This window comes from Ammospiza caudacuta, chromosome 15 (genome assembly GCF_027887145.1).
Source record: "Ammospiza caudacuta isolate bAmmCau1 chromosome 15, bAmmCau1.pri, whole genome shotgun sequence".
NCBI classification, from domain to species: Eukaryota; Metazoa; Chordata; class Aves; order Passeriformes; family Passerellidae; genus Ammospiza; species Ammospiza caudacuta.
In genome coordinates this window covers 11,877,206-11,901,512 of record NC_080607.1, presented here as the reverse complement: position 1 = coordinate 11,901,512, position 24,307 = coordinate 11,877,206, and the positions used below count along the sequence as shown (strand labels likewise).

At 61.5% G+C, this 24,307-nt stretch overlaps 5 protein-coding genes across 6 annotated transcripts; 2 read left to right on the top strand and 3 right to left on the bottom strand.

Moving 5' to 3' along the window:
* Positions 1–1,743: 1,743 nt before the first annotated feature.
* SNX21 (sorting nexin family member 21) lies at positions 1,744–3,658 on the top strand. Its single transcript, XM_058814873.1, has 3 exons — positions 1,744–2,017; positions 2,152–2,306; positions 2,595–3,658. The coding sequence occupies exons 1-3, from the start codon at positions 1,744–1,746 to the stop codon at positions 3,264–3,266; spliced, it is 1,101 nt and encodes a 366-aa protein (XP_058670856.1). The 3' UTR covers positions 3,267–3,658.
* A 247-nt stretch (positions 3,659–3,905) lies between these two features.
* On the bottom strand, positions 3,906–6,280 carry ACOT8 (acyl-CoA thioesterase 8). The gene is made up of 6 exons (XM_058814865.1): positions 6,060–6,280; positions 5,841–5,977; positions 5,371–5,596; positions 4,964–5,121; positions 4,489–4,680; positions 3,906–4,387 (listed from the first exon to the last, which is right to left on the bottom strand). Exons 1-6 carry the CDS (start codon positions 6,278–6,280, stop codon positions 4,269–4,271), a joined length of 1,053 nt encoding a protein of 350 aa, XP_058670848.1. The 3' UTR covers positions 3,906–4,268.
* A 152-nt stretch (positions 6,281–6,432) lies between these two features.
* CTSA (cathepsin A) lies at positions 6,433–19,167 on the top strand. 2 transcript variants are annotated; one of them, XM_058814589.1, is made up of 15 exons: positions 6,433–6,597; positions 15,300–15,460; positions 15,532–15,643; positions 15,762–15,812; positions 16,085–16,171; positions 16,265–16,420; positions 16,724–16,815; positions 17,109–17,193; positions 17,293–17,384; positions 17,542–17,620; positions 17,759–17,907; positions 17,979–18,054; positions 18,163–18,252; positions 18,374–18,475; positions 18,589–19,167. In XM_058814589.1, the coding sequence occupies exons 1-15, from the start codon at positions 6,490–6,492 to the stop codon at positions 18,670–18,672; spliced, it is 1,524 nt and encodes a 507-aa protein (XP_058670572.1). In that variant the 5' UTR covers positions 6,433–6,489; the 3' UTR covers positions 18,673–19,167. The 2 variants fall into 2 exon arrangements, with proteins under 2 accessions (XP_058670572.1, XP_058670573.1); XM_058814590.1 differs by lacking the exon at positions 6,433–6,597 and adding an exon at positions 15,051–15,090.
* On the bottom strand, positions 12,122–14,448 carry NEURL2 (neuralized E3 ubiquitin protein ligase 2). The gene is made up of 2 exons (XM_058814591.1): positions 13,773–14,448; positions 12,122–12,443 (listed from the first exon to the last, which is right to left on the bottom strand). Exons 1-2 carry the CDS (start codon positions 14,446–14,448, stop codon positions 12,328–12,330), a joined length of 792 nt encoding a protein of 263 aa, XP_058670574.1. The 3' UTR covers positions 12,122–12,327.
* Positions 19,168–19,488: 321 nt separating the features above from the next.
* PLTP (phospholipid transfer protein) lies at positions 19,489–23,723 on the bottom strand. Its single transcript, XM_058814760.1, has 16 exons — positions 23,647–23,723; positions 22,844–22,959; positions 22,550–22,649; positions 22,348–22,476; positions 22,056–22,211; positions 21,850–21,913; positions 21,620–21,683; positions 21,413–21,504; positions 21,103–21,279; positions 20,903–20,962; positions 20,649–20,810; positions 20,410–20,477; positions 20,292–20,334; positions 20,076–20,139; positions 19,914–19,990; positions 19,489–19,819 (listed from the first exon to the last, which is right to left on the bottom strand). The coding sequence occupies exons 2-16, from the start codon at positions 22,950–22,952 to the stop codon at positions 19,679–19,681; spliced, it is 1,506 nt and encodes a 501-aa protein (XP_058670743.1). The 5' UTR covers positions 22,953–22,959; positions 23,647–23,723; the 3' UTR covers positions 19,489–19,678.
* Between the last annotated feature and the right edge of the window lie 584 nt (positions 23,724–24,307).

The following is a 24,307-nucleotide window of genomic DNA, read 5'->3' as shown; positions in this document are numbered from 1 at the left end:
AAGCTTTATTGGTCAAGGGCTGGGATTAACATGGGGATGAGGCTGGGATGGAAATTCAAGCCCTTCAGGAGGGAGATCAAAGCCGTGGCAGGAGCTCAGCTCTGCCCACCCCCAACACCCCCATCCAAGGCAACTCAGCAATGAGGGGGTTAAAAATAGCCCTGGAGCCATTAGCATCACCTGGGTAAGGGGGACGGGGTCCCCCCTGCTCAAGGGGCATGGACTATCACCCACTGGCCCCTGAAAATGCAGCCCTTCCTGGCTCAAGCTCCCAATACCAAGCTGGTTTTCCCCAACACAGCGTCCCCCCCCGTACCCCCATTTTCTGCTCCAGGGGGCCCAGGCAGAGCAGTGCTGCAGCCCCCCACCCCAGAAAAGGAAGGGGTCCCCTGTGGGGCCTGGGGCATGAAGTCCCTGGAGAGATTTGGAGCATGAGCCCCATGGTTTGGGGTCCCCAGTGCTGTTGGCACCTGTTCCGGAAATGGCTCCATTTTTTCGTGCTTCTGAGGAGTGGGAATTATGCCCGGTGCCTCCTCGAAGGCTCAGTCCTCACACTCGCAGCCCGTGCCAGCCACTGCTGCCAGGACCGGCTGGGGCCCGTGGCTCTGGGGACACACTGGCCTAGTGGCCCATACCCTGTGGTGCTCAGAGCCCCAGGGCTGCAGTGGGGACAGGGTGACAAATCTCTGTCCCATAAGGTCCCAGTGCCAGGGGTGCCCAGGGGTTTTCTGGCTCCTGCTTTTGCTGGGACTCCCATTCACCGGGTGGGAACTGGGAACAAGTCCAGCCCCTAGTGCATCCCACCCTGCCCAGGGAAGCTCAGGGGTCCCATCTGAGCTGAGTAGGGTGCAGGGTGCTGGAACAGGGCACACTGAGCAAGCAATGGACAGAGCGATGGCAGCAGCTGGGCTGGTTCCTCGATATTTATAGACATTCCCAAGGAAGCAGTGAGGAGTGAGCAGACAGACACTAAAAAAGGCTGGGCAAGTGCCGGAGGTGCTGGCTGGCCATGGGCCGCGTGGTGAGGCCGACTGAGGCCGGGGTGGCAGTGTGCCAAGGTGCCAAGGTAGCCCGGGGCACATCCCCGAGTCTGGGCTAGCAGGATACAGGGGTGTTGGGGAGTCTGGCTGTCAGAGCACGGCGGTGCCAGGGTATTGGGGTATCAAGACCCTGGGACACCACAGCGCCGAGCACCGATATGTGTGGCTCCTGTGGCCCCAGGGCAGATATCCGGGGCTCGGCCCGACCACGACATCCCGGACAGGGGACAGAGGGGCCGAGACCGAGAAGGGCGGGGTCGATTCCCAGGCAGGGGCTGCGGACAGAGCCAGGATGAGCCCTGAGCCTGATCCGAGAGTCCCGGGCGGTGCTGCAGGGACCGATCCCGATTTCGGCCGTGCCGGGCAGTGCCGGGAGAACCGATCTCGATGGCGCCGGACGGTGCCGCAAGCGCCGATCCCGATCCCGGCCGTGCCGGGCGGTGCCGGCTCCGCCGCCCCGATCCGGGTTCCCGGCGGAGGCGGAGCCGCGCAGGGAGGATCCCGGGACGAGCCGTGGCGGAGCGGCCATCGCTCGGCACCACCCGGCTCGGCTCGGCCCGGCCCGGGGCAGCGCGAACGGCCGGGGCGGGGGCAGCACCGGGAGCGCGTCCCGGGGCCGGGCTGTCCCCGCGGGGGGCCGTGCCGCGGTGGGCAGCCCCGGGCCCCGCCGTGTCGCGGTGCCGGCCCGGACCCCCCGGCAGCGATGGCCGCCCGCATCCTGCACCGGCTGCGGCACGCGCTGGCGGGCGAGGCCGGCCGCGAGGAGCCGGCGGGCGGCGGCGGCGAGGCCGAGGACTGCCCGGAGAGCTCGGAGCTGGAGGACGACACCGAGGGGCTGTCGACGCGCCTTAGCGGCACCCTGAGCTTCACCAGCCACGAGGACGAGGAGGAGGAGGAGGAGGAGGGGGACGGAGCTAGCGAGGAGCTGGAGGAGCCGCCGCAGGCGCCGGGGGCGGCAGCGGGCACGGAGGACGGAGGCAGGTGCTGGGGCGGCGAGCTGGGGGGACTGGGGTGACTCCAGGGACACTCGTGCGATGGTGGCGTCCGACAGCCCGACAGATGTCAGAGCCCTGTCCCCACGGCGGGCACTGACACCCCTCTCCCGGCACAGAGTGGATCTCTGTGGCGGAGCGTCCCGGCGGCAGCCTGCTGACCCGGCAGCTGCAGGAGCTGTGGCGGAGGTCGCGGGGCAGCCTGGCACCGCAGCGCCTGCTCTTCGAGGTCACCAGCGCCAGCGTGGTCAGCGAGCGCTCTTCCAAGTACGTGGTGAGTGAGCCCGGCGCGGCTGGGCGGGCACGGGTTGGGTGCGAGTCTTGCTCTCCCCGGGGCAGGGATGCTTATTTTTTTCCTCTTTCCCCGTGCTGCTTGGATGGTGCCGGCGGCTCAGATGAGCCTCAGGTAACTATGGCTGATGGGTGCTGTGGCTGCAGCAGCCCAAGCCACTCCCTTCTGTTCGGGCAAACTCCCCCAGCCCCTTTGAGGCCGCACACCCCGCTGTGCTTGTGCCGGGAGCAGCGTGCCCACAGCACTGCCTGACACCTGCCTCCCCCACAGCTCTACACCATCTACCTGATCCGCTCTGGCCAGTTTGACAAGGCCCCTGCCACCATTGCCCGGCGCTACTCGGACTTCGAGCAGCTGAACCGCCGCCTGCGCTGCCGCTTCAGCTGCGACATGGCCAGCATTGCCTTCCCCAGGAAGAGACTGCGCCGCAACTTCACCGCTGAGACCATTGCCAAGCGGAGCCGAGCCTTTGAACAGTTCCTGTCCCACCTGCACTCCATCGATGAGATCCGCCGCTCTCCTGAGTTCCTCGAGTTCTTCTTCCTGCCGGACCTGCAGGCCGCGCAGCGCCTGACGTGCACGGGCATGTACCGTGAGGCCCTGGCCACCTGGGCCAACGCCTACCGCCTGCAGGACCGCCTGGGGGTCTGCAGCTCCGGCCGCTTCCTGCTGACACTGGCGGGGCTGGCCGTGTGCCACCAGGAGCTGGACCAGCTCAGTGAGGCCCACGGCTGCTGCGAGCAGGCGCTGCAGCTGCTGGAGGCCCAGGGCAGCCACCCGCTCCTGGGACCCTTCCTGCAGGCCCACGTCCACCTGGCCTGGAAGGTGGGCAAGGACAAGCGGCGCTCGGAGGCCCGGCTGCAGGACCTGCGGGAAGCGGGGCTGGCCCTGCAGCAGCAGCCTTCCCTGAAGGAATGCCTGATCAAGGAACCTCTGGAATGAGCCACCTGTGCTCACATGGGTGGGAGGGGAAGCTCACACACCTGTGGCAGCTGGGAGCAGTGAGGGAAATGCCACGGGTGGCAATGGGGCAGGGAAGCAGCACTGCAGTACCACGGGCAGCACAGTCCATGCCTGGAGCTGCCTCCTGAATGCACTTTCTCTGTGGTTAGTCTGTTTTGCAGGGCTGGGGACTCACGGGGGTCCACTACCCACACTGGTGCTGCCCAAAGCTGCTCCTCCTCTGCAGGGGATCCTGGAGTGGCTGAGACTTTAGCTGGGACATACTGGCACCTTGCAAGGGAACGGGAAAGCTTCTGGCAGGGTCCAGGGCTCTTGCCGGGAACTTCCCATAAAACTTACACAATAGAAAGGACTTTTTTAAATAAAGTCTTGGCAGGAAGAAGAGCAAGGCGCCTGCTGTGTCTCTTTAGCCTTACTACCCCAGGGCATCATCAGTGGGAGGCCTCAAGCCTCCACATAGAGGTGGGAGCTGCCTCATCCCCTTCTTCCAGCTGGGCCCAAGCCCAGTCCTAGGGAGGAGCCCAAGGACAAGCAGAAGCAGCTACTGAGGAGCCAAAGCAGTGCAGAAGTGAGAAGAGGAAACAACGTGAGCCAAAGTAGCACCTTCCTCTCCTGTGACCCCGCCTAGCATGGGGGCAGAGCTGATCCACTGTGCTTCTGGCATTGCCCGCCCTCGTGCAAGCCCAGTCACAGGTCCAAGGGGACAAACTCCAGGGACAGAGTCCAGCTCTTCACCCAACGGCTTTATTTTAAGGTGGGTGAAAGATAGCTGATGGCAGCATGTGCTTACATGCTGTGCAGCTAGCAGCTGGTTGCAACGATGCTCTGTTGGTCACAGTCTGTTGCAGACACCTCTGGCACCAGGACTTCCTGCAGTGCTTGGTCCCACCTGGTCTCCTTCCTGTTCCTGTCCAGGTCCTGCCTTCATCTCAGGGTCCCTCCCTGGGCATGCTTCAGCCCCAGTCTGTAGGGTGTCCTCAGCTAGAGCTTGCTCTGGGTTGGTGTCTGTTCCACTCTGATGACACCTTCCTGTGCGCAGGTGACAGCCAGGACCCCATCCCTGCGCCACAGCCGTCCCTGCACCAAGCCCCGGCACCCACCTGCAGAGAGAGAGAGACTGTCAGACTGCAGCCCACTGCCCCAGGACAGGCAGGGCTGGCCTTGCCCATCAAGGTCTCCCAAAGACACACTAAGGACTTACCAGCCCAGGGGCTCTCACACTCGTACAGCATCCAGTGGTCAGCTCGGAAGGGCGCATGGAACCACATGGAATGGTCGAGGGACACCATGAACTTGACGCGGTACTGCCGGTGCGGGAGCAGGGCCGTGCCCAGGAAGGCGTAGTCAGAGATGTAGGCAGCCACACAGCAGTGCACCTTCATGTCAGTCTCTCCTGCAGAGCAACCAGCACTGCCTATTCCGTGGGGGCCCCTGGGACATGCCTGGTGTGCTCCACTCCCCTGGAGCCAGCTGCCAAGCACAGCTGGAATTCTTCCAGACTTGTTCCCTTTGCCATGCCATGCCCCAGCATCACCTCTGCAGCCACACCTGTATTACAGCCTTGAAGTGCCCAGGCTGGGGCACAGGCAGCCCCCTAATCACAGCCCTCCCAGGCAACTCTGTTGAAACAGTGCTCCCCCTTGGCTTGGGAGGCACCTGGACCCAGCAGGACCCACCTATGTAGCCTCGTGCTCGCACCCAGAAGAGCTGCTTTGGCTCCTGTGGCTCTGAGCTGAATATATCTGGTGGGTTCACGGGTTTAATGTCAATTGGCACATCTTGAGCTTGGATCTTGGTGAGACGCTTCCTGTATCCTTCAGCCACATTAGGATTCCTGCAGCCCAGCACAGAGAAGCAAGGTTAACACCGACAGGCAGGTTGGAACACATCCTACTGGCAGCAGCTCCAGCCCAGGGACCCAGGGGCACACAGAAAGACAAGAGGGGCACAGCTCCTGTTGTGTCCTGCTCCTCTGTTCCCCTCTCAGGCACATTTGAGAATTCCTCAGACAGTACTCTCCCACACCTCCCTATGCCCCAGGCACCAAGGGGCATCCCCGGTGTGTCCCTTCCACCCCACTCACTGCAGAAACTTCTGGATGAGCTCCTCCTGTGTCAGCAGCTCCTCGGGGGGCGGCACGGTCGGCATGGTGAACTGGTGCTGCACTGGGCTCCCCTGCGACAGCTGGAAGGAGGCCTGGCAGGTGAAGATGGGCTTTCCATGCTGGATGGCCTTTACAGAGCGAACAGAGAAACTCTTCCCTGTGCGGGTCCGCTCCACCTCGTACAGCACCGGCACCTTGGGGTCCCCTGGCACGGGAAAGGGACGGGAAAGGGACGTTCTGCGGCCGGGCCACGGCGCACCGCGCACCGACGGAACCCGCCTGCAGGGGCCGGGCCCGGCAGCGCCACTCACACCGTCCCTGTTTGCTGGCAGCGGGATGACGACGCTCCTCACTCCTGAGAACTTCCCCAGCGTCCCAACCCCTGCCGGGCCCCTCCCGAACCCCAGCACCCCGTCCCCGCCGCCGGTTCCCCGGTTCCCCGGGCGCACCTGTCCGCACGAAGTAGCAGTGCAGCGAGTGCACCTGCTCGTCGCGGCTCACGGCGTGGGCCGCCGCCACCAGCGCCTGCCCCACGATCTGCCCGCCGAAGAGGTGCTGCGTGGCGGGCACCCAGTGGTGCTGGCCCCTGCGGAGACAAGGCGGCCGCGGTGAGGGGGGCGGCGGAGGAGGAGGCGGCCCGGTCCCGCTGCCCCGGCGTCCACCCGCACCTGAAAAGGTCGACCTCCAGCCGCTCCAGGTTCAGCACGCTGGTGATCAGCACACTGCGCAGGTCCCCGGGCGGCGGCGGCGGCCCGGATCCCGGCCCCGCTCCAGCCCCGCCGGCGTCGCCTGGGGCCCCCATCACCTCCGTGAACCGGGACCGGCACCGCGACCCGACCAGCACGGCGGACCAGGAAGCACCGCCCATCCGGGGCGCGAGGGCCGCCATGTGATTGGACGGTAGAGCTGCCAGTCACCCTTGTCTTGTCAGGATGCTCTGAGCCGGTTGGTTCGCCTCCTGTCAATCGGGAGAAGCCGGCGCTGATTGGTCAGGATCAGGGTGCGGGCCGTGCCCCGCTGGTTTAACGGGGATGGCGCGGTGGGCTTGGGCGGCTGAGCGGAGCCCGTCCGGGCGTTACGCCGCGTCCACCGCTCGCCATGCGCCCGCTGCCTCACCTGCAAGGGCTGCCCCTACGGGCTGCGGAGCTGCGGCCCGGTGCGCAGCCACAACCGGCAGCACGGCACCGCTGTCCGCCAGGACGCCAGGTAAGGCCCGCCCGCCGCGTCCGGCTGGAGCTCGCAGGAGCCCCTGTGGCTGGGCCGTGCGCCCGCGGTCCCCCTGTGTAGCACCGCCAGGCCCCATGGCGCCGCCGCTTGGGCGCAGCCCAGCGCTGCCCCGGGCACCGCCCCTGTCCCGTACCTGGCTTTGATAACCGGGCTGATCCCGGTAGTGTGATGCCCCGGTACCGGGGTGCTGCCAGCTGTGCCACACACCTGCTGTGTTCGCTGTATAGCTCCTGCCTTTCCCAGCTCAAGGCCCCAAGCATCTCGGCATCTGCAGCATTCCCCAGCTGTCCTTACCTCACTGCAGTGGAAGGTGATATCAGGTTTCCCTCAGGGAGCGCTTCATTCCACGGCCTTCACTTCTCCAAGCAGATGTAGTGACATTGTTTCCTTTCCATCTTAGCTGGTGGATCTGCTTGTGTGCACAAAGGCTACAAGGTCACTCACTAGTTATGCAACTGCTCCCTTTGCCCTTTTAAAATATAACTTGACTTCTTAAAATACAATTTAACCTCGTTCCTTAAAGCTTTTGTTGTCACGTTCTAGCCTGCTCCTCCAGAGCTGCAGAACCGCGTGCTTTAGGGATAAAGACACAAACATGTGGGTATTAGCTTCCACAGCAATGTGATGAAGTAGTGCTTCTTCAAGCAGTTACTGAGAGGAGGACAAGGGAGGACAAGTCCTCCATCCCTTCCTTGTGGGGAGCAAGCAGTGAGGGTGGAAAGCAATGCGCTTGTTGCTGAAGAGAGACAACAGGGAGAGTGCAGTCTCTGAGCCTTTAGCTCCTGCACAGCGGTGCGGAGGGAGGACGGGGAGGCAGCCAGGCAGGAGCCGATGCCCGCACGCCGGCCCAGGGAGCGGCCACAGAGAGCGGCTTTCCCGGTGTTCCCGGTGCGATGCACGGCGGTCACAGCGAGCGGCGTTCCCGGTGCGATGCACGGCGGCCGCGGCGGGCGGCGCCCGAGCGCTCCGGTGCCGCCGCGGCGGGCGGAGCCCAGCGCCGGTGAGGCCGCACCGCGCCGCCACCGGAACGTGGCAGGGACCGGGACACGCCGCGGGCCCGCACGGACAGCCCCAGCCGCGCCTGCCCGGTGCAACTCCCGGGGCTCCCCCTCCGCAAGCGGCTGTGCCCGGAGCACCGAGTGGCCGGCCGTGATCGCCGCCGGGAAAGCCGTGGGTGCAGGCACTGAGAGCCACCGGCAGGAGCTTCTCGTCGTCCTGAGAGCCCTCATCACACCGGACTGGCTGCCTCAGCTCCACCTTCAGCGGCCGCTCGAGGATGGGATCTGGGCAGCTGGGGGGGAGCAGAGGCTTCTTCATGGAGCTGGAGGTTGTCATCCAGGGTTAAGTCAAATTTTCAGTGCTAGGCTCTCTCTGGAGAGCTGCATCACCACCTTGGCCTGGCATTAAGAAGAGTGTGTTTCTAAGGTCCCTCCTGATGCTGTGACGCTCTGGTCCCCATCCTGATCACTGTGCTGCTCAGGCAGTTCCCCAAAGTCTGCCTATTTCAGACTTGCCTCTTGCCTCTCTGGTGTGCCATGGTAACACATCCCAGAGCTCTGGCCAGGCTTCCCCCACTGTGGCAGCAACTCAGCAGAAGCAGCAGCCCATGTCAGCCTCTCTTGTGGCTGTTGAGAATCGTGTGATCATTCTCCAGAGTCCACCAACTCCCTGAAACCTCATGCTCTTCTCCAGAGTGAGCCGGCAAGCTCAGTCTGTGTTAGATCCCGTCTCCTGTGGCAAAACTGGAGGCCACAGAAACCTCAGAGGATGACAGTGAAGATTAGATTACCCAAAGGACTGAAGACAGCATCAGGCAGTATTTGAGTAGCATTTGCACAGAGGCTGCTGCCAGGCTGTGCCTAAGGCAGTCGTTTGGAAGTCCAGGCAGCTGATTTGCACCAGGTAGGACAGGCTCAGTGTACAGATCCAGGAGGATGCCCACCCCGTGGGGAATGCACTAGTGGCAAGTAGCTACACTTGCCACTTCAACCTGGCCTTCCAGCTGCCCTGCTGGCACATCTTGGCTGTGCTGAATTCAAACAAGAAGCTCTTGCAAAGGGAAATACTCAGTAGACCATGGGAGAGGAGATGTGATGCCCATCAGGCTGGGTGAGACAGTGCTGATAGCCTCTTGGAGGTCCTAAAGAGCTCCTGGAACAAGTCTTTGGATAAATCCCTCGTGGTTATCCTTCCTCACAGCAGAGATCAGCCACAGCAATAAGGACTTGGAGCACAGGACTCTGTGGGAGCTGGCTGACAGCTGGATCAGCTCCACTGAGGTGAAGTTCCAGCACTGAGTGGGAGCTGAGCTGGTCACTTCCACTGTGTCCTGTCTTGCACCTTCATTCCCCTCAGCCTGTCATTTCCTCGGCATGGAAGGGGCAGTTTGGGTCCTTGATCTGCTGCGTGAGCGACACTTCTTGCACGGGGCAGCAGAGGAACTGGACTGGGAGCTCCTGATCCTGCAGGAAGGGTCACAGTCACTGACCTGGCTAACAGCTGTGGCCAGGAGCCAGCTCTGGGTGGTGCAGTGTGGGAGGTGCTGCTATCCTAGAATCTGCTGAGTTGGAAGGGACCCATTGGGATTGTGTCCAACTCCCAGTCCTGTGCAGGACACCACAAAAATCCCACCATGTGCCTGAGAGCGTTGTCCAGACACTTCCTGAACTCAGACAGGCTTGAGGCCAAGACTACTGCCCTGGGGAGCCTGTTCCAGTGCTCAGCCACCCTTTAGATGAAAAACCTTTTTCTGATAATCTGCCTCACCTTTATACCGTTTCCTTGAGTTCTGTGCCTGGTCATGACAGTGAAGAGATCAGTGCCTGCCCCTCTGCTTCCTCTCACAAGAATGCTGAAGACCACAATGAGGTCTTCCCTCAGTTTCCTCTTCTCCAGGCTGAGCAGACCAAGCTACCTCAACTGTGTCTCAAAAGCTTCACCTCCAGTCCCATCACCATCCTCGTGGCATCTTTTGAATAATGTTCTCTAATAGTTTAATGTCTTTTTTATATTGCAGTGCCAAAACTGCCCCCAGGACTTGAGGTGAGGCTGCACCAGTGCAGAGCAGGGCAGGACAATCCTCTCCCTTGCTGGCAATGCTGTGTCTGATACCCAGGACAGGACTGACCCTCCTGGCTGCCAGGGCACTGCTGATCATATTCAGCTTGCCATGGACCAGGTCCCTTTCCACAGTGCTGGTCTCCAGCTTCTTTTCCCCCATGGGTATATACCACCAGGATTGCCCTGTACAAGGTGCAGTGTGTCACTTGCTCTTGTTAAACTTCATACTTTTGGTGATGACCCATCTCTCCAATTTGCTGAGGTCTCTCAGCAGGGCCTCTCTGCCCTCAATGGAATTGACAGCTCCTCCTAGTTTAGTGTTCTTAGCACTAAACATTAATATATTACTTCATATTCCTTCAAGTCCTGAGTCCAAGGCGTTAATGAAGATGTTGAAGAGAATTGGGCCAAGGGTGAAGCCCTATGGAACCCTTCTAGTGGCTGGACACCAGCCTGATGTCACCCCATTCTCTCTTTGTGCCCAGCCTGTGAGCCAGTTACTCACCCATTGTGCAACAGGATTATTCAGCTGCAAGCTGGACACTTTGTCCAAAAGAATACTGGGACAGACGGTGTCAAAAGCTTTGCTGAAGCCCAAAAACATTACAGCTACTGGCTTTCCTTGGTCAGTTAGGTGGGTTACCCTGTTGTAGAAGAAAATCATGTTCAACAAGCAGGACTTTGCCCTCATGAAGCCATGCTGGCTGTGACCAATGTTCTCCTACAGGTGTTTTTCAGTACCTGCTAGAATGATCTTTTCCATGATTTTACTGGGCACTGAAGTGAGACTGACAGGCCTGTAGTTTCCAGGGTTATCCTTGCTGCCCTCTGAAACTGGGACATCGTTCCCCAGCTTCCAGTCATGTGGGAACCTCTCCAGATTCTCAAAACCACTCCAAAATCATCGAGAGCCTTTGTGATGACATCAGCCAGTTCTTTGTGGTTTCTCAAATTAATCCCATAAGGGCCCATAGATTTGTAGGGATCTAGGTACAATAACACGTGACAAAACTATTTCATCCGTGGCCAGCACCCGCAGGTCCTTGCAGCATCCAGCTGTGAGGTGTTGTGCAACTGAGCCAATAAATCACCCTGGTGTTGTTTGGGAGCTGAGCCTGTCCCTGTGCCAGCTGCAGCCACCCCTCCCTGCCCAGGGAACAGAGCATGGGGAATCAGCAGGGCTTTGGGCAGTGCTCCTCAGCCGTCCTGTGGTGCCTCAGGTGGCAGGAGGTGGCAGCTCCTGAATCCCTGCAGTCCCACTGCGCTGCAGCCCCTTGCAGAGCAGGGGTGTTGTTTGTCTGGCTGCAGCAGCTGCTCTCAATTCCTCAAGAAACAGGAACCCGCCCTCGTGTGCAGGGGTCACTGCCGGGCAGATAACACTGCACGGAGGTGGGGAGCAAAGGCTTCGTGCAAGGGTGGGGGAGGGAAAACAGCCTGTGTGCAAACTCCCTCCTCTGTGGGAACTGCTCTGGAGTGGGTGAGCTCCTCAGCCCCATCCAGCCCCAGCAGCTCCCAGCCTGTTGTTGGGACATAGCAGGGAATGTCACAGACCTCGCTCCATTGCTGTGGTTTGGTCACTGTCCATGTTTTCACATCGAATTTAGCAATTTCTTCATTAACACTTTGGTGTTGATGGACTTGGCTGTGGTTGAGGGCTGGGGATTTCCTTTGAGCACGAGTTTTGTAACATGATCTGATACTATCGAGTCTCTGACTAAATATAGCATCGTGTTTCTTTAAAACATCTTTTTGTCAGCTCAGAGCTGCTTGTTTCCCCTTCCGTTGTGCTGTGGAAGAGGCCTGGAAGGCTTTGCCAGCCCCTTTGCTATCTTTCTGGAACCCCTCTGATTTTAGGAGACTTCTCCCCTCCAGGCTGTTCCTCTGCACAGCTGCCACCCTGCCTCCCCTCCAGCCTGCCACAGGCACTGCAGGATGCCATCCTCACCTGCCAGGGGCTGAAGGGTGTGGTGGAGGGCACAGAGCTGAGGGCATGGAGCTCCAAGTCAGGATTGCTGTGCCCCACACCAGGTCACTGTGACTGGCTCTGTGGCCACAGACACGTGCCCAAGCAAGGGCTGCTGCCAGCACTGCTATCTGGGTGCTCCAGCATCTGACTCGTCCCCCTCCAAGCTGAACACACAGGAAATAACTCATCATTCTCTGGGTAAACATCTTTCCCAAGAGTGAAACTGCCCAGGATGAGTGTCCGGCTGTAATTTACCTCCACGTGAGCGCTGTGCTGTGCTGTGCCCTCCCACGCTCCACCCGCTCTGATCCACCCTTGACAGTCCCACTATAATTCCAGGGACATGTCCTGAACCCCACAGGACTGTGGCCTGTGCTCCCTTCCTCACTGGTGGAGGAACTGCTCCCACAAGGGGAAAAGCACAGGGGATCCCAGCCCCCCAAGCCTCCTTTGACAGAGTCTTGTCTGGAAGCACTTTATTGCAGTTTCTGACCCACATCAATCCCCCTGCCCGTGCTCTGGGCGTGCCACACCATCAGTGTGGGGAAAATCCCAACCCCACTTTGCTCTGCTCTCATGTCAGCCCTTCAGCAGCACTTGAAGGGAGGGGCAAAGAGCCTGCCAGGCAGCCATCCCTGGGGGCTGTTGATGTGGGGGGGCAGCCCAGCAGCACCCTCAATACCTCACTCATGTTGGCAGGAGCTCTTGAGTAGCGGGGGCAAGTCCAGGCCATCGATGGCCAGGCGGTGCACAATGTGTTTCTGGATAACCAACCGGCACAGCGTCTGCAGGGAAGGAACTGCAAGAGAACAGAGAGTGTACCTGAGCTGGGCAAGTCAGCAGTGAGGCTGAGCACAGGGGGTGGAGGAGCTGGCAGAGCTTCTCAGAGGCATTGTGGTAAAAGGCAGTGGTGGGTGAGTTTGTTCTGTGGCATCCTCCTGCCCTGGGCTCAAACTGGCTGTGCGGGGGCTGGTGCCAGGCTGCTCCAGCAGGGCTGGAAGCTCAAGGGCCCCGGGCAGCAAAGCTCTTCCCGTTATTAGGAGGAAGGCTGAGAGACAGTTATGTGCCCAAGCTGTGTTTGACTGTAGCTGGTTTGCATTTCTTTCTCTGGTGGCTGTCAAGCAACTCCCCAGGGTCTCACACACCCATGCTGTGCTTCTTTTCCATCCCACTCCCTTGGTCTGCCTGCACTGGCCCCAGCAGCAAGCTGCTGAGTGAGTGCAGGCTGGGGCTGCACTGCCTGCAGAGACAGTGCCCACCATACCTTTGGGCCAGACTACCATGAGAACTGTCCCCTTGGGCACCTGCACAGAATCTGCCTGGTTCCTGCTCCTGTGATACGACTTCCCAGAGCCATGGGTGGCTCAGCAGCATGGGTACTGTCTGCTGCAGCCACTACTTTCCTCAGCTGTTACACCAGGGAGAATACCAGGTTCCAGCCTTGGGACAGACAAAGCTGCTCGTGACATCAGCATGTGAAGCAGTGGCTCCCAGTGCTGGGGGCAGGCAGTACTCTGACTCTAGCTCTTCTTCTGGCTCTGTCTCACCTGATCCATCTCCTCATTTTTCCAGCGTGGTGCTAATTAGCACTTATTAGCGTGGTCCCTCCCAGCAAACTAAGGGACACGGGCTAATGCCCAGGCTCCGATGGCATCACAGGGTGCCTGCCCAGGGAACATCATGTCTGGGGCACGCAGCAGGCGCGTGGGCGCCCTTTGCTGAGCCCTGGTGGGTGTAGGTGGATGTTTTGATGCCAGGGCAGGACCTTAGCTGGCTCTGGCTGCCACGTGCTGTAGGCAAGGCTGGGCACAGCAAGGCCTCACAGCTGTGGGACAGCCCCAAACACCCAACCCTGTCACTCTGCTTGGGAAGGGTGGCCAGGGGGGTCTCTCCCTTAGCCCCAGCACAGCGCTCACGGTAGAGCTTTCATCAGACACTGCCCAGCAGTGGTACTGTGGATCTCACCTGTGCTCCACAAGGACCAGAGGCTTTCCTGTGCCTTCTTACCTCCTGTGTCCCTCTGCCCAGTGGCACACGCCAACCTTCCCTCTGTTGGCGACTATGGCATGACCCCACCAGAGCTCCCCCGCTCCTGGCCCACGCAGCAGGGAGGGGCACAGGTACCTACAGCCATAATCCACGGGGATCACCCGGACGCTCTTGGTGGAGGCAAAGACGTCGATGACGGCGTAGAGCGGGCGTGAGGCGGGCAGGCCGCGGGCGCTCGGGCCCATGTCCTCGCCGTTGATGACGATGTGCATGTCGGCGGTGCCGTCGGGCTGCGGGGCGTACAGCACCCCGATGCGGCTGCGCCGGGCGGTGGCGGGCAGCACGTTCGTCTTGAACAGCTCATCCAGGATGTGGCTGTAGCGGCCGGGCCGGCTGCGCCCCACCAGCGTGTCCCGCGGGATCCGCACCCGCTCGATCAGCAGGAAGGGCTCCCAGGGCCGCCCCCGCGGCTGCGCCTGCTCCCCCTCCAGCACCACGCGGTTGTGGTTGCGGGTGATGGCAAACACCCAGGTGTCCCCCAGGCTGACCAGGTCCGGCAGCGAGTACTCAGGCACTACCTCCAGGCTCTGGGGGTCATGAGCTGTCAGTCCCACGCGCAAGTGCCCGCACCAGCCCAGCTCCTTCTCCTCAATCTCCACCAGGAAGATCTGCCCGGGTGCCAGAGGCTCCTGGCTGAAGCAGAGCCCGTTGGCGAAGCTTTCCACCCGCGTGGCTTGTGTGTGCGAGGCGTCCAGGCGGATGTTGGTGCCGTGGATGTGGTGGAAGCGTGCAACAAGCCGGCACCGGGCAGCCATTGCTGCCCGAGCTATTTTTAACTGTCCCTGTCACAGCTGCCGTGAGGTGCTGACAGCCCGGCTGGGAGGGACAACCGGAGGGCTCAAGGGGGGGTCCTGATGCCATGGGGGCGGTTCGGGGGGCCCTGTGGCTGCTGGGCACAACCGGGCCCAAACAAGAGCCACAGACATTCCACCCTGGACTGTCCAGCGCTGCCACCTGGGCCGGGGTGCCTGGCTATGCCCATGCTGTCCAGCAGCAGCTAGCAGTGCCCGGTGGTGCCCAGTGGTACCAGTGATACCCAGCAGCGGCCAGTGGTCATGTCATGGTGATGACTGGCAGTGCCTGGAGATGCCCGGCTTTACCCGGCGGCGCTGGGTGGCACCCAGCAGTGTCCGGTGGTACCCAGCTGTGGCCGGTGGTGCCCGGCACCCCGTTTGGGTATGGGGCCCCATCGGTGCCCCCTCCCCACTGTCCCGGTCCCGGTCTGGGGCCGCTCCCACGTGCGCGGGCGGGGGCGGGGCGGGGCCGGCCGCCCCCGGGGCGCTGATTGGTCACCGTGGGGCCCCGCCCCGCTCACGTGAGGGCCGCAGGTCATATGGGCGCGTGTCATGTGCCCGCCGTGACCGCCGCCTGCGAGCGCCGCGCCGGGAGCGGCCGCGGTCAGCGGGACCGGGGGGCGCCGGGACGGGACCGGGAGGACGGGGTGGAGGGACCGGGACCGGCGCCAGGGGAGCCGGCTGGGCCGGGACGGGGGTCAGCCCCAAGTTGGGGGGACCGGGCCGGGGCAGGCGGGCCGGGGCGCTCGCGGGGCGCTGCCGCGGCCGTTCCTGACCGACAGCAGCCTGAGCGTCCCTTCCGCCCACCGCAGATGGGGCCAGTGTTGCTGTCGTCGCTGCTGCTGCTGGGCTTGGGCTGGGCCGCCCCCCGGGACCATGAGGTGACCTACCTGCCCGGGCTGTCCAAGCAGCCGTCCTTCCGCCACTTCTCGGGCTACCTCTGCGCCGGGCCGGGCAAGTACCTGCACTACTGGTACGTGGAACTGCGCCTGGCGACGGGGGGGCATCCGCTGGCACCGGGCACTCACAGCTACATGTCCACAGGTTCGTGGAGGCCCAGAGTGATCCCCAGAACAGCCCCCTGGTGCTGTGGCTGAACGGCGGCCCTGGCTGCAGCTCCATGGAGGGCTTCCTCAAGGAGCATGGCCCCTTCCTGGTTAGTAGTCACTGCTATCCCGTGGCTCAAGGACTCAGGGGATGACCGGCTGCGTGGCACGAGCCATCCAGCTGTGTCCTGTCCTGCTTTGCCCATCAGTCACCACCTTCTTCCTCAGATCCAGCCTGATGGGGTCACACTGAAGTACAATGAGTACGCATGGAACAAGGTACAGGCATTGCTTTTCTTTGTGGCTTTGAGACGGGGTGGCCGTGAGCCAGTTCCTGCTCTCTCCATGGAGCCGATGACCGCTGCTCCCCTCCCACCCAACACACCCTCCTCTGGAGTGTGCTGTTGAGCAGCGCAGGAATGTGGCCATCCCAGTGCAGCCTGGGGCGGGTCACGCTCCTGTGGGTGCTGCCATGGGCGGGGCTAGCAGTCCTTGGCCCCACTGAGCCAGAGGGTCTCCCCTCATTGCTGGCTCCTCTGCTGTCCTTGCAGATTGCCAATATCCTCTATGTGGAGTCTCCTGCTGGTGTCGGCTTCTCATACTCTGATGACAAGAAGTACGCCACAAATGACACGGAGGCAAGTGACTGGGAGATCCCTGCTCCCCTGCCTGCCCACTCCTGGCTATGGGGTGCAGCCTCACCACCTGACCGTGCCACCTTCTCCCTGCAGGTTGCTCACAACAACTACCTGGCACTCAAGGATTTCTTCCGGCTCTTCCCCGAGTACTCCAAGAACGATCTCTTCCTCACGGGGGAGAGCTATGGAGGGGTCTACATTCCTACACTGGCAGAGTGGGTGATGCAGGACCCCAGCCTCAATCTGAAGGTGGGCAGCTTGGCTCTGCCCAGTCGGGGAGCAGAGGGCTTGGCACAGCCAGGGTGGGACCAGTTAGGATGCAGGGCACGCCTGTCCCTGCAGCCTTTCATCTCTTCCTGGGGTTCTGGCAGCAGCTGCTGGTGGACGTGTCTGTCCCTGCTGCCGGGGGAGTGTCCTCAGGCACCCCCAACCCTCCCTGTTCCCTCCGCAGAGTAAACAGTTCCACATCTGCTTCCTGCCTGTGGCTGCTGTGCTGTGACTGCCCCGTGGGGAGCTGGAACACAACAGGGTTGTTTTCTTCTTGCCTCGCAGGGAATCGCTGTGGGAAACGGCCTCTCATCTTATGAGATCAATGACAACTCCCTGGTTTACTTTGCCTATTACCACGGGCTGCTGGGGACCGAGTAAGAGCAGAGGGAGTGCTGGATGTGCCATCCCTGTGCAAGCAGGATGGCTGCACAGCTGAGGCTGGGGCTGTCTGGGGTGGTGGTGTTGAGACAAGGGCAGCACCTAGCCTGGCCAGCATCTGGGCTGTGGCTCCGTGTCCCAGGGCAGCTCCCATGGGGGGGTTTGTTTGTGGGGTAAAGAGGGCACAGGGCCAAGCTGTGTGCCTTGTGGCCACTGGGCAGAGAGCTGCAGGGCAGCTGTCATGTCAGTGTTGCCACCTGGTCCAAGTGGTCCTGGTCTCTGCCCACAGGCTGTGGAAAGACCTGCAGGCCTATTGCTGCTCCGAGGGGAAGTGCAATTTCCATGACAACTCCAACCTGAATTGCACACTCAAGGTGAGGGGAGCCAGAGCCCCTATACATGTGCCCAGCAGAACGTGCCTGGGTCCACAAGGGTCCTGCTGAGTCCCAAACCCTTTTTGTGATTGCTTGCAGATGGGGGAGATGATTCAGATTGTAGAGGAGTCTGGCCTCAATATCTACAACCTCTATGCCCCATGTGATGGAGGTGTCCCCGGGAGCATGAGGTGAGAGCTTTGGTTGCACTGGCACAGAGGGACGTGGTGGGCTGGGCAGGGGGCCCCTCTGGGATACATGGATGGTGCTGAGGACTCCCCGCAGGAGAGCCCTTAGCCCTTGTTCTCCAGGGTTTTCAGTCTGTGCTCATACTCTCTCTGGCTACAGATATGAGGGTGATTATCTCATCACACATGACCTGGGCAATTCCTTCATCCGGATGCCACTGAGGTTCTCCTGGCGGCAGGTGAGCCGAGGTGCCTGTGCTGCTGGACTGTGAGCAGCCTCTGTTCAGCCAGTTGTGCTGTTGTGGGCAGGAGGGGCAGAAAGCAGCTGCTCTATGGGGCAGGTGCTGCTGTGACAGTGACTCTCTTGACTCTCCCAGAACCTGTTCCGGATGCCAGTGGCCCGAAAGAAGGTCCGGATGGACCCGCCCTGCACCAACTCCACAGCCCCCAGCATGTATCTGAACTCCCCTGAGGTGCGGAAGGCTCTGCACATCTCCCCTGAGGCCCCAGAGTGGCAGGTGTGCAGGTGAGCAAGCTGTGGGCAGGGAGGGACTACTCTGAGAAGGAGCAGACATGCTGCCATTGCTTCCTCCACAGCTTCGAGGTGAACCGCAGCTACAAGCGCCTGTACATGCAGATGAATGAGGTGTACCTCAAGCTGCTGGGAGCCACGGTGTGTGCAAGGGAGCCCACAGACCCTGGAAGTCTCTCTGCCAGCTCAGCCTCCTACCTGGCTGGGGCTGCTGCCCTGCCAACAGCTCACTCTCTCTCTGCTACACAGAAATACCGGATCCTGGTGTACAATGGGGATGTTGACATGGCTTGCAACTTTCTCGGGGATGAGTGGTTTGTGGATTCCCTGTGCCAGAAGGTAAATGGGCAGGGCCCAGGCCAGGCCAGTCACTGGCTCCAGGCTATATGCTGTAGCTGGCTGTGGCAGGAGCGTGGGCAGGGCCAGCCGCAGGTACTGAAGGCACTGCTGCTACTCCCAGGTGCAGGTGGCTCGCCGGCCCTGGCTCTACACGGAAAACGGTGAGAACCAGATCGGTGGCTTTGTGAAGGAATTCACCAACATCGCTTTCCTCACTGTCAAGGTAGGGCTGAGGGCTCTGGGGGCCAGGGATGGGGCTGTGGGTGGCTGCAGTCAGGGTCGGGTGATGGCAGCAGCACCCCACCCACACTGCCAACCACTGTCCCTTTCCTGCAGGGAGCTGGCCACATGGTGCCCACAGACCGGCCGCTTGCTGCCTTCACCATGTTCTGCCGCTTCATTAAGAACCAGCCTTACTAAGAGCTGCAGAAGTAGCGCCCGGTGCTCCAGCTGCTCCCACCACCCCACCCGCCCTCACCACCGGCACCTTGCGCAGCCCGGCCTCGCTGCTGCTCGGCTACACCACGGACCTGTCATGCCTGCAGCCTTCTCCCCCGGCTGGACAGGGTGAGGGGCATGGGCTGGGGTACTCTGTCCTTGTGGGACAGGCGTTGTGCACCTGCTGCAGCCACACCTCCTCCCTTGTGGCTTCCTGTCTTGCCTCCTCCCTGTCTGCGGTGGCAGCTGCGTCCCTCCCAGGCAGGGAGCAATCCCCAGCACTTCCCCTTGGCCCCACATGCACATGGCCTGGGCAGGCTATGAGGAGCAGCAGCAGGGGGCAGCTGGGTCCTACTCACACCTCTACCTTGGCTCCCACCACCTCTGCTCCCACTGAAGGAGGCTTACCACCACTACCACAACAATCCCACTGCCAGGGCCCGCAGTGCTTCAGGAACTCGCAATAAACTCTGACCAAGGCGGTTCTGCTCCTCCTCACGCCTTTGTGCCAGCCCCTGCTTCGCTTTCCTCCACTCTCTGAGGAGCACCAGTGAGTGCCAATGCCCTTTGCCAGGGAGCCCTGGGCTCTGTGAGCTGTGCCCTTTCTGCAGGGGTCCCTGCATCCTGGAAATGAGTGACCTACCTAAGTGGCAGCAGCACAGTCACTCTGAGCCCTCTGGCACTGCGCTGAGCTGCATTTGCTCCCAAGGACCCAAGCTGGGCAGCAGCTGCCTCCTTTCCATCTCCCCACCATGTACCCCAGCATGGACATGTCCTCCAAGCAATGAGGCCATGTGGTTGGAGTCAGGTGGTTTATTAGTGTAATGAGCAGGGCTGCAGCAGGGATTCCCAGAGCACCCTCTCCACCTTGCTGCGCCCCACCAGGGCCTGGACGCCCTGACAATGTGCTGGTGGTACCAGGGAAGCTGCTTCCTACCTACAGTCTACGGGTCCAGCCCGGGATCTGCCCTTGGTCCAGGGAGGAGAGCTAGAGTGAGCTGGGATCCAGGCTGGGCTCTGCAGGCTGGGAGCTGGAGTCGGCAGCGGCAGTTGGCACCGGGCGGTATTTCTCAATCACCTCCCGCAGCCCCTTGGAGAAGTGGAGATCAGCTCCCACTGTGAGGAATCCCTGCAGAGGGAAGAAGGTCAGTGCAAGGCTGGAGGTGACAGTGCCCTTCCCAGCGGGACACAGAGGCACAGGCTGTGCCCATCCCACCACGTACCGCGTGATTGGTGACCACCTCCCTGGTGAAGTCCATGCCTTCGGGCAGTGGGATCTGCACCCCCTTCTTTGTCCTCTCTGCAGAGAGGGAGAGCTGGGATGAGGCTGAGCTCTGCTATGACCCTGCCTACACTCCCAGTTGTGTGGGAGCAGTGATGCCTACCGTTAATGATGGGCATGATGGTCAGCTGCAGCAGGGTCTTCAGAGGGGCCTGCAGTGAGAACAGCTGCGGGAGAAGAGCTGGGGTCAGTGTAGTGGCAGAGCTGCCAGCCAGGGCAGGGAGGGCTGTAAGGGGGGATCCTGAATGGACAGCCTCTTCCCCAGCCCACCCCAACTGTGGCTGGGTGGAGGGTTCCCAGGCCATCACCATTCTCTCACCGCAAGCGACTCCAGCGCCGACTGCTTGGAATAGATGCGAAACCTGCACAGAAGGAGGCAGCTGTGAGTAGGGTGTGGAGGGGACCCTCCCCACGCCCCCATGGCACCCCAGCCATACCGTCGTAGGTCCAGCTGCACACGCAGCGCCTTCCCTTGCAGAAACACCTTGGCACTCAGCTTGGTTTCCTGGGGAGGGAGAGGGCTGAGTCGTGGCAAGCAGAGGACAACCAGGCCAGCTCATGCCACAGGCCCAGTGTCCCTCTGCTTGGTGACACCAGTGCCTTACAATACAGGATGGGGGACACTGCTCCTGTATACAGTGGGGTGGCTGTACAAGGAGCCCCAGCCCCCTCTCACCATGGCCATGCTGGAGAGCTGGACAGGTGGGCGGTCCGGGGGCACCAGTGAGATGTTCAGGAAAGCAGAGACAGAAACTGAGGTCCCTGAGGGTTTGATGGTGCAGCGTGGGGGAGCAGAGACCTGCAGCACCAGCTGCAGCGGAGCATCCACAGAAGGGCTCTGGGGAAGGCAGGTGAGTTGGAGGCTAGACACAAGGCAGGCTCTGTCCTGGGGCTCTGCCATGCCTTCCATCCTGTCTGAGGGCTCCTTACCAGCATGAAGATAGTCCCAAAGAATGTAGCTCTCAGCAAAACCTCCAGGTCCTTGGGCACCTGTGGAGAGCACAAACCACTGCAAGCCACTTCTGCAGGTCCCAGCAAAGCTGCTCCCTGGCTGGCACCTCCTTTGCTCTGTAACACAGCTCACCCCTCTCTCCTGCCTGCACACAGTCTGAGTGTCTGGTGCTCCTTACCTTCTCCCCCTGGAGCTCTATGGTCAGTACTCCTGCCTGGAAGTACGAGTGCATGGCTGAATCGAAGAAGTACTCGGAGAAGGCAACATAAACCATGCGCTCAGTCTCCTTGATCACCGGCTCCACCGCGTGGTTCTCCAGCTCCTGGTCCTCTCTCACCCGGGGGAAGAACATGCCCTGGACCAAGAGCAGGAGAGGTTCCCACAGCCATGGGGCAGCCCTACCTGCTCCATGGAGCCCAACGTGCCTGCTGGCACAGGCTTTTCCACAAGGATGGGGAAGGACCAGCAAGGCAGGACCCAGCGTTCACCTTGAAGTCGAGCTCAAGGGTGTCAGTGGTGATGGAAGGATCCCGTAGGAGGGAGTAGTCAATCCCAATATGCTCATCCACGTAGTTTCTCACTGCCAGGGAAGATGTGCTGGTGAGACTTAGCCTGGAGCTGCCTGGCAGCTTGATGCCCAGCCCTGTCTGCCTGACAGTGAATGGGATCCAGCCCTTTCCCAGGGCAACACACACCAGGCACTGTGTCCAGCAAAGAGTTCAGCAGCACCAGGCTGGCATGCTCCAGGGATGGGCAGATCTGCAAGGCAAGGAGCCAGGCTGAGGGGAATTACTCCCAGAACTGGATGAGGAGCTGCAGAGGCAGGACAAGGCCCAGCAGACGGGTAGGATAGAACTCTGCCCTCTCCCACACACAAAGGGTCGAGCCCTAACATCCCACAGCCCCTCTCTGTGCTCAGCTGTACCTGCTGGCTGAGGAGGAAGCGCATCCCCGTGACAATGAAGGTGCTCAGGAACTCATAGACCTTCCTGGAAAACACAAGAGTGGTTCTGCACTGCCTGTTCTCCCTGTGGCTCTGTGCCCATTCCAGCACACAGCTGGGCTGAGGAAGCACTGAAGGTGTGGGAAGGGGGTCAGGGAGCCAGGCACACACAGAGGGGTCAGGTGTACCTGAGTGTGCCAGAGAAGCCAGCGTGCATTCTTGCTATGGAGGCGCTGCAGGTCATATTGGAGATCTTGAGGCGCCCAGCCTCATCCTTGGCCAGCTGCAGCACTGTGTAGATGTGGACACCATCCGCAGAGGCATTGATGGACCCAATGTCATAGCTAGAAGGCAGGAAAGCAGATGAGAGGAGCACACAGTTCCTGCCAGCTGCAGGACAGCAAGGCACCTGTGGCACCCAGCAAGCACAGCTATGGGGTGGGCTAGCACCCAGAGCAGGAGGAAGGGGACGCAGCTCACAAGAACCAGTAGAGCAGCTGCCTGCGGAAGCGTAGGCTAATGGAAGCATTGCTGATGTTGAAGACAAGGTGCTGCTGGGGCTGGAAGTTCAGGTCTGAAAAGGCCAGCTGCAGGTCTGTCACCTTGACCCTGCAGGGAGGGGACAGGAGTGGTTAGACAGACAGATGGACGTGGGAAGCCGTGGGCAGCAGGCAGCACTCACTGGCTGATGTTGTACTGGAACTGCCCCTCACTCCCATGCAGGTCCGACACGGTGATGTTCTGCAGCTCCTGCTCCACAAAGCGCAGCCCCTCCTGCTTCACTGCAGGGAAAACGAGGCTGGGCTGGGACGTGCAGGGACATGCCGGGCTGGCAGCATCCCCCCTGACAGCTCCCACTGCTCCCAGGCCACCCCATGGTGGAGCAGTGCAGGCAGAACCCCACACAAGCACAGACCCCAGGACGGTGCCCAATGTCCCTCTTTCCCAGACTGAGACATCCTGGCCGGCCCCTTACCCAGGTCCAGCCCCTTGGAAGTAATCCGGATCTTACAGCCAGGAGGGCTGTGTGAAGCTGTGACCAGCGAAGGCAGAAGGAGAAAAAGGAGGCAGCCGCCGGCAGCCATCTCGCACCTGGAGGCAGAGAGCAGGGTCAGCACGGACTGGCTGGGGACATACACAGGTGTCAGCACAGACAGGCCCAGGGGACACACTGGAAGGGAAGCAGCTGCTGTCCAACCTGCCCGGGGCAGGGGATAGTTCCAAGGAGCAGCCCACGGGTCCACTGTTCTCCCTGAAACCCCCCAGTGCTGCCCAGGTCGCCTTTGCCCGAAACCTCTGGCCCATACACGCCTCCCACCCCAGGGCGCTGTGCACAAGCCCCCGCACTGGCGCTGTGGAGCCCGAGGGTCCCACATCGGGGAACACCCACTCCAGCCCTTCCCCGCCCTGAGCACACCCCGCTCCCCAAACCGCAGGAACAGGAGCCAGCTCCGTGCGTGCTGCTGCAGCGGGGAGCCCCAGCAGCTCGCAGAGGAGCGAGCCCTCGCCCGTGAGGCCGTCCCACAACCCTCACAGCCCCCCCGAGATGTGCCGCCTGCCCCTAGGCTGGTTTGAGACGGAGCTGGAGCCCGTCCATCCCGCAGCAACAGGCAGAGCTCCGTGCGAGGCTGTGGGATGGGACGGGGCTCCCCCACAGCGTTTTCCTCCAATTCATGAAGGGAGAGGATGGGGGATCCCCTTCCCCGGGGCCCGGAGCCACCGTCCTGCCCAGCGGCTGGGGGCTCCCCCACACAATGCCGGCTCAGTTCGGATACTTACAGCGAGGCTTGTCCTCGGCTCCCGGCGTGGGGAAGCTGAATCACGCGAAGGCAGGAGGGAGGGAGAACACCACCAGCTCCAAGACTTTCTTTTGAGCTGGCTGAGGTTTCCCTGCCTTTATATAGCCCCCAACTGCCACTCCTTGTGGGCTCACAACTGGGAGGAGACAGCGGGACGGACGGACGGACGGGGAGGATGCAGGTCTGTGTCCCGCCGAGCCCGGCTGGCTGCCAGCACCGGCACAGACAGCGGCTCGCCTGGCCACCTCCAGGCTGGACACGAAGCTTTCCTTCCCCCCGAAAACACCGCTCCCCGCGTCCTGCACACGCAGCCACAGCCACGGATCTCTCCGGCACCCCCCGTGCAAACGGCAATGTCCGGGAGGGCCTGGGCTATTGGGGACTCCCAGTCTGTGTTATGAATCTTCTGCTAGTGCTCAGCTATCCCAGCTTCAGTGCAGACCCGGGGCCGGGGGTGCTGCTGGGGGCTGGTTCATGGCCGTCTGTAACATGAACCTGAGCAGAGAAGCTGCGGAGCCTCAGGAATGCCCGGACCCCAAGGCAGGCAGCACTGGCTCTGCAGGATGTGCCTCTGGATGGCCTTGCTCCGTGTGTTAGCGGCAGCTGGGCTGGCTCCGGGATCGCAGCACCGAGATGGGCAC

Coding starts and splice junctions, on each gene's coding strand:
- PLTP (XM_058814760.1), bottom strand. CDS start 22,952: ATGGCTGCCGGCGGCTGCCTCCTTTTTCTCCTTCTGCCTTCGCTGGTC. Junction 22,650..22,843: donor TTCCAAGGGGCTGGACCTGG/GTAAGGGGCCGG, acceptor TTTTCCCTGCAG/TGAAGCAGGAGGGGCTGCGC. Junction 20,335..20,409: donor GTGCAGCTGGACCTACGACG/GTATGGCTGGGG, acceptor CCTTCTGTGCAG/GTTTCGCATCTATTCCAAGC.
- ACOT8 (XM_058814865.1), bottom strand. CDS start 6,280: ATGGCGGCCCTCGCGCCCCGGATGGGCGGTGCTTCCTGGTCCGCCGTG. Junction 5,978..6,059: donor CTGGAGGTCGACCTTTTCAG/GTGCGGGTGGAC, acceptor TTGTCTCCGCAG/GGGCCAGCACCACTGGGTGC. Junction 4,681..4,963: donor GCGAGCACGAGGCTACATAG/GTGGGTCCTGCT, acceptor GTTGCTCTGCAG/GAGAGACTGACATGAAGGTG.
- CTSA (XM_058814589.1), top strand. CDS start 6,490: ATGCGCCCGCTGCCTCACCTGCAAGGGCTGCCCCTACGGGCTGCGGAG. Junction 17,194..17,292: donor ACCTGAATTGCACACTCAAG/GTGAGGGGAGCC, acceptor GATTGCTTGCAG/ATGGGGGAGATGATTCAGAT. Junction 18,476..18,588: donor TCGCTTTCCTCACTGTCAAG/GTAGGGCTGAGG, acceptor CCTTTCCTGCAG/GGAGCTGGCCACATGGTGCC.
- NEURL2 (XM_058814591.1), bottom strand. CDS start 14,448: ATGGCTGCCCGGTGCCGGCTTGTTGCACGCTTCCACCACATCCACGGC. Junction 12,444..13,772: donor GATCCCCGTGGATTATGGCT/GTAGGTACCTGT, acceptor GTTCTCTTGCAG/TTCCTTCCCTGCAGACGCTG.
- SNX21 (XM_058814873.1), top strand. CDS start 1,744: ATGGCCGCCCGCATCCTGCACCGGCTGCGGCACGCGCTGGCGGGCGAG. Junction 2,018..2,151: donor AGCGGGCACGGAGGACGGAG/GCAGGTGCTGGG, acceptor CTCCCGGCACAG/AGTGGATCTCTGTGGCGGAG. Junction 2,307..2,594: donor AGCGCTCTTCCAAGTACGTG/GTGAGTGAGCCC, acceptor CCTCCCCCACAG/CTCTACACCATCTACCTGAT.